This window comes from Loa loa, assembly GCF_000183805.2.
Source record: "Loa loa unplaced genomic scaffold supercont3.8, whole genome shotgun sequence".
NCBI classification, from domain to species: Eukaryota; Metazoa; Nematoda; class Chromadorea; order Rhabditida; family Onchocercidae; genus Loa; species Loa loa.
The window spans coordinates 317247-324156 of record NW_018108188.1 but is presented as its reverse complement, the minus strand read 5'-3'; the positions used below and the strand labels follow the sequence as shown (position 1 = coordinate 324156).

The window sequence follows — 6910 nt, the reverse complement described above, 5'->3', positions numbered from 1 at the left end:
ACACATATATATATATATATATATATATATATGTAATACATATACATAATAGGTAATACATATTTTTCAGGTTAGATGGCATTCTATTAGAACTGAGAAGAATTACTGAAATCAGGTGTGTATCACAAATATAATATCTGACTACCATTATTTGAAATGACAACAATTTTTCTGATATACAAAAAAACCGAAGAAATAAAATTTAATTTACTAAAAAGTGCTTAAAAACAAACCTGATCAGGAATCCACATCACCTTTGTAGCTGGATATGGATGATCGAAGCTACCACAATCGATAAATTCACCAGCGTCTTCGTCAAGTTTCACTATTGAAACCTACGATTGGCCAAAAGTACTTCTCAAGTTCCAGTTAATTTTTGTTATTTCCTAATGGATTTATAATGGCATAATTAATCTAATATTTCACATTATGTATATATATATATATATATATATATATATATATATATAAGATGACGCTTTTATCCAGCATTATTTAAACTTAATTTCAATTTGAGCACATTATTTCAAACTATATTTTATTTTTGTTGTTAAACCAAAATATTCACGCCTTAGAAAATCCGCACAGGAAAAAATATTCTCTTCCTTATAACGAAACGAAACAAAAGCCAAAAACCTTATTATTGTATTCCTCAATGAAGCTAGCTAATGCTAAGCGGAACTTCTTCGCTGGGTCGGGATGCTGAGACCAGGCAGTGGAGTATAGTGTATGCGGTGCCTCGTACTTGTAAACCTCTTTGTGTTTGGAATTCGAACTCGATATACCACCTACAAATGGCGGATGTGGCAATCAAAATACTACAGCCAGTACAAACATTTCAATTATTGCAGATGTATGGAAATTTTTGCGCTTTACCAACAAGCTGTTGCCTAAATGCGAAAAGTTTCAATTACACATCAACGATATGATATGAAATATCATTAAACATGCAAATTCAAAATCAGCTTACTGGATTGATTAGATACCATTTGAGTGATCTCATTGTCCATAAGTTGTTGCATAACGTGAGATAAATGTTGTGTGATTGCCATTAGTCTTAACGCTTAAACTGTGGACAGTCCTGACTAACGGTCCTGCAACATACAGAACAACATAAGAAATTTATGAAGAATCAGAAATGGCATAATTAAAATGAACTGGAGGATAAAATGAACCCTCTGACTTCACATATTCGCTCAATCAACACAACACCAGTAGGTTCCCAATTTACCGAAGTGTTTTGAAATTCTCAAGAAACCATGCAAATCAACAAACTGATTTGAATGAAAATAAGAAACTCAAACAATTCTTTCAAATGATTTAAATAATCATTCAAGTAGTGAACAAACCAGAAAGCGGAGAATCAGTGAACAAAGAACTTTATTTTTTGAAACAAGTTATTGTAATTATTCCACACCCACTGAAATACTTGCGCATAAAAACCCTGATATTATAACGAAGGTAAAGAAATAATGGAGATTTCTACCACTGATCTTTATATATATATATATATAACGAATAACACAGGAAACAACAAATTAACAAGAACTACAATCGTGGTAGTAAATCCAAATGAGAAATTTTATGTATTCTACTTTACGAAGTATTACTTATGGTGATCAGTGTTAATTCTCAACTTATTCTAGGAACAATCATCGACCTTCAGAACACATAATCTCCGGTCATCTGAACTATGATCCATTATCTTCCACTTTAGGTTTTGTGATTGAGGAAAGGAATTTATCCATTCTTCCCCATCGAACAGTGATTATAAACATATTGCGATTTAAATAGTACAACTTTATTAATTACTGAAAATTATATATAAAGCAAAACCTCAACAATAAGTTTAATGGTGCGTTCATTCACCAGCATTATAAAGGGGAACTGAAACAGCAATTACAACGGCTCAATAACAGATATAAATTAAAAAGATGGAAGAAAATAAACAAAACCTAAAACAAACGAATAATCATCAAGAATTTGAAGAATATTCATCCTTCCAGTAACATCATCCCCCTCCTTTTCATGCATAATCCATTAAAAGGGAAAAAGATGGATAACCCATTAAAAGGAAGCAGAGAGTAGAAAGGCACTTCGATAAGAATTTCAGGAATGAAATTGAAAAGGAACATTATAAACTTGATCACTAAGTGGTCAAAATATTTGTGCGATACATCTGTATTTTAGAGTCTATGAAAGCAGAGAATAGACAACGACGAAAATTTTAAGCGACTTAAAAAATCAGTATGTACTTCAAAAGCGAGAGTTTTTTCAAACTCGAAGAATTTCCAAACATTTTCCAAAACAAATGCAAATCCAATCTATCTGAGAAGCTGACCAATGCACTTGATTTACCTGAAAAAAACAACCAATTTCTATATAAATAGAAACAAGAATTTAATTAAAATAGCTGTAAAACCTAAATGTGAGATAGTGTATTACTATAAGCTTGGCTAATAAAAACGTTTTGGATACCAAAAAAACACGTAGTTTTTGTTATTCCCATAAAATGAAATTCGTAAATGTATATATTAACCAGGAATTCACAGCATCGTAAATTTTGGAAAATTCTTCTGGGATAAATTACTTAATGCAGTCATCGCAACTTTCCAAATGAATTCGTAAACATATCTTTCCTATTGCAATTATATGAAATTTACTAATCAGTAAATACTAAAAGTCCTTCGACTTTCATCATTAAATTAGATGAATGTCTGTTATAGTATTTGCTATTATCTGTTATATTGTTATAATATCTGTTATATTATTTGTTGTCAGAAAAAAAATATTTGCTACTGTTAGAAACTGACCAGTTAAACGATTCAAAGGAAGTTGAAACACTGCGAATAAATTGCTAACATCAAAGTGCCGAAGAAGAATTCTATCAATCCAGCAACCAGTGCTTTAAAATTTATTTATATAACCAAAATTACCTCTCCCTCAGCTTGATAGGCTAGTATTGGATCTTCAACTGGTCTAGGCATTGGCGAGATGTCCCAAATTAAAGCTTGTCGATCATCTCCTAAATTAAGCAAAGAATTTTCATCGAAATGTCTCGTTGAACTCGAAGTTGAAGTACTAGAAGTATTCGAATTTCGAAACACTTGAAAATTGTTAAAATTAAGAGTAAACAGCGAAATTATTCCAGTATTTCATCATCATCAACTCACAGTGAGGTTTAAACTTACACCAAATATGAAAATAATGAACTTGAGGTTTGAAAAAGTTACGAGCAATATTTCATTATGATCACGATGATGATTTAGAATGCAGTCTTAAAAATTAATATATTTAAAGTCTATTGAAATTACCAGCTGTGCATATGTGGCATGAAGAATGTGGAGCCCAAGCAACACCGTTTACACAAGCGCGATGATTATGAAGTCGAGCAAGGGGATTACAAGGCACCCTTATATCCACTATCACTACCTACAATAACATCATATGGTAAAGTATATTACAGCAACCTAAAATATTTGTAATATTTGGACATATCCTATAACTGCTAATTATGCTATGTTTAAAATTGATGATTAAGCTGGCAGTTCGTGCGTCCAAACTTATTCAACTCCAAGTCCTTTCCCAGCAATTAAAAGCTTTTACAAAATTTGCTTCAATAAACCCAATAATATTGTTCCAATCTTTCAGAAAACGATGAGATGTCCGAAGTTTAGTAGAGTTAACTTTCACCACTTATGAAAATTTTGGCTCAAGAAGGAAGAACATGATAAAATAAATTAAAACACTATACATCACTGTACCTCAGCAGAATCCTGTGCAAAAGTAGCCAAGTAGTGACTCTCCTGCTTGTTCCATGCTAGCCTCATCAGTGGTGAACGTAAGGGATCTTCATAAACTATTGTAGAGTGTTGCAAATTTCGTAAATCAAATAATCGAGCACTTCCATCCGCACCTGTTATAAGTTTTTCATACAATACCTTCCTGCTATCATTAATGCTTAGTTTGGAAACTTTACCTTACAAATATTTGATTCTGCAAATATTTGATTTCCCTGATAAATATGAGTTCAATTTTCTATCGAAATAATTTCCCCGCTGCGTGCTTTGCCCACTATCGTAAATACAGGGAATTTCCAAAGCCTAGCAATTAGCAAGAATGCAACAAAATATGAAATGAAACTTGCACCATATATGAATTCTTAATGACAAACAAGAATGAAATAATTTCTGAACAGCATTTAAAAGCACAGCTATGACTTTACCAACAGTAGCGAAATTATCTCGTCCACGATTTATTCTCGAAAATTTGATATCATGCACTGGCTTATCATGAGCTATCAACTGCGTTTTGACACTGCCATTAGTTTTTTTGGTCTGAGCAAGTGCCTGCCCCGTCTGAAAACACTATATTACATAAAATACGACACCTTCAACACCTTCAAGGTAAATAAATAATACAGATCTCTGTGAAGAGAAAATCTTTTGTAAATTAGACTTATATTACGAATCAAACTTTTTCTGTCAAATAAATATTGTCACAGCCTCCCAAAATAGTTATAGTGACCTAACTTTCACTAAGACTGCCATGTGTATAACCTCAAGGGGGCTTTTCTGTACAGGCATTAGTTCTACATAATCGAACTGAATTAAAGTGCAAAATCATATTCAAATTAAACATCAAACTAAATCTGCATGGTTAAGTTAAACAAATTTTCAAAAAGAAATTATGCTGAAATGATCCTAGATTTTTTCTTTAATGTGCTCACCTCAAGCTGCCATATGGTACAACTCATATCAATTGAAGAAGTACCAATCAGTGTTGGGTCAACATCATTCCAGTCGAAATTCGTTAATGGTCCAGAATAATTTGATGCTTGTTTCTGTAATTTCAACGAATATAATTTCAAAGTTTCTGCATTCAGTTACAAGTGACTATCAGCATGATTCCATGTAGCAAAATGTTTACTGGAAAAAGGCACAAATACTGATGACTACTCCAGACTTTGCTACTGTTAAGTGATTTCATGGATGTAAGCATCGGCAAGTTATCAACAAGATCAGCTGGACAGAAGTACTACAGTGTAACAACATACATTATTTAAAATGCATTCCATCATTACAGAATTTGGTTCTACTCGATAAATTTTCAAACATTCTCCACTGGTTGCCAATAGATCAGGATAGGAATCCATCTACAAAAGTACAATACGTAAAGTAGCGATAATGAGAACTGGTAAGTTCTACTTCAATAAGCAGATAATTTTATGGAATTATATACGCAAATTATAAAATCTGCAAAAACATTAAGTTCAAACTAATACGAACCACATCTGGAATCCATTGAATACAATTCGGAGGAAATGTATGCTCAAATGAAAGCCTCTCCACAAGCTCACCTTGCTGCTCGTCCAATTGTATGACTGATACCTGCAGATATATTAGAAATAAAAACACTGAAAAATTAAAAAAAAGCTGGATATAACTATAAAAAAATAAGTCGACTATGAAAAGAGGAATAATTTCACAGCTTGATTCTTGGGCTTTCTTTCGTAAGTAAGCATAAGTCTACGTTTTGCTAACAAGAAATGTATTCGAATAAACAATTAAACATGTGTAATTCGGAAAATATAAAAACAGTTAAACAGTTGAAGTTAGGAAAAATAATCGTTGTTAGGAAATCACTTTTTATAGATTTCTCACTGGAGTATCCACAATATTAAATATTAAGTCCCTTATTTTTGCTGCTATTCCCATATATATTTCATTGCATTGTTATTTGTTCACAGTTTCTATCATTTTCCTTTTTTTTATTTCTACCACCTTTTTTGGTTCATATTAATTATAATAAACATTAGACATCATCTTCTGCACAATTTATCAAGTATTCAAGTTTCACTCTTCGGATTCGTAACACAAGATAAATAATGTCACCGTTCTTCGACTTATCTTCGTTCATAATAATATTTGAAGTTTGTAATTCCTCCCATGTCTTTGCTGTGACAATACTCAATTATAATGTTTGAGAATAGTTTGTCTAACCTCCTATGCTTTCAGTATGGTGCACAGTTTTTACTTCACTATTATTGTAGTTGCAAAAATCCCATGTTATAAATAATCAGACGAACCCTATTATTATGAGGTTTATCCTCCACAACACTACCAACAGCAATGCGCCATCGACCTTCTGAATCCGTTTTGCTAGACCAACCGGCCGCAAAAAGTGGTCGACTTGAAGCAAAACGATAAATTTGGCGACGCTTTGGTGGAGCAGGAGGAGCTGGTGCTGCAATCGTCGGTGTTGGAGGAGGAGCACTTTCGATACTGCTTGGTCCAGATGGCCGAGATATACCAGTATTTGTTGGTGTTGCTGAAAAATGAACAATGAGACGTTTCGTCGTGGTTGTCTACTTTCAGTATCATGTCATAATCATTAAGATATGAACTTACTTATAATAAAATTATTTATGACCTGAGCTACAACAAAAAGAGTAGAACTTGAAGATATATACAAAATAGTGATTTGAAAAAATCTTTCCAAGCAACGAAGATGCTGACACTATCATTTAATTGACGAAAATGTACGAAGTCATAGTGCCGAATCTAGCTACATATTCTATAGTACATCTTTCAGATTTTAATGTGCTCTAGTACATGGAGACACTGGGAATGCTTACTTGTCTCTTCCTAGGAATGCGTAGCTCAGAAAAGTCACATCCAGAATAAAACTTGAAAAACAAGGAGTTCCTTGCATTAACTTGAAAACTGCTTTTATTAATAACTGGATGTTAATAGCGGAATATACATTCTCAAAAATTATTTTAATAGCTTGTGGACTAATGCATGCGTAGCTAATTCCTTCTATGTCGGCAAATTCGACCTATACTTCAAAGCGATGGGAGTCATTAATGATCACGATAATGATGATGATAACGATAATGACAATTAAT

At 32.7% G+C, this 6910-nt stretch overlaps 2 protein-coding genes across 2 annotated transcripts in view; both read right to left on the bottom strand.

Annotated features, from left to right (window-relative positions):
- The window catches only part of LOAG_16567 (WD domain-containing protein), a gene marked incomplete at its 5' end in the record, with an annotated part of 4039 nt that extends 2987 nt beyond the window's left edge, over positions 1-1052 (bottom strand). Inside the window, 3 exons of the mRNA XM_020449219.1 lie at positions 234-335; positions 637-788; positions 971-1052. Coding sequence (XP_020307288.1) covers positions 234-335; positions 637-788; positions 971-1052 — 336 coding nt within the window. The remainder of the gene's footprint in view (positions 1-233; positions 336-636; positions 789-970) is intronic.
- Positions 1053-2152: 1100 nt separating this feature from the next.
- The window catches only part of LOAG_11331 (hypothetical protein), a 5890-nt gene continuing 1132 nt past the window's right edge, over positions 2153-6910 (bottom strand). Inside the window, exons 2-10 of the mRNA XM_020448332.1 lie at positions 6089-6330; positions 5289-5390; positions 5057-5155; positions 4730-4843; positions 4226-4358; positions 3765-3916; positions 3315-3432; positions 2937-3025; positions 2153-2358 (exon numbers count right to left, since the gene is read on the bottom strand). Of these exons, the coding sequence (XP_020301514.1) occupies positions 2275-2358; positions 2937-3025; positions 3315-3432; positions 3765-3916; positions 4226-4358; positions 4730-4843; positions 5057-5155; positions 5289-5390; positions 6089-6330 (1133 nt within the window). The 3' untranslated portion in view covers positions 2153-2274. The remainder of the gene's footprint in view (positions 2359-2936; positions 3026-3314; positions 3433-3764; positions 3917-4225; positions 4359-4729; positions 4844-5056; positions 5156-5288; positions 5391-6088; positions 6331-6910) is intronic.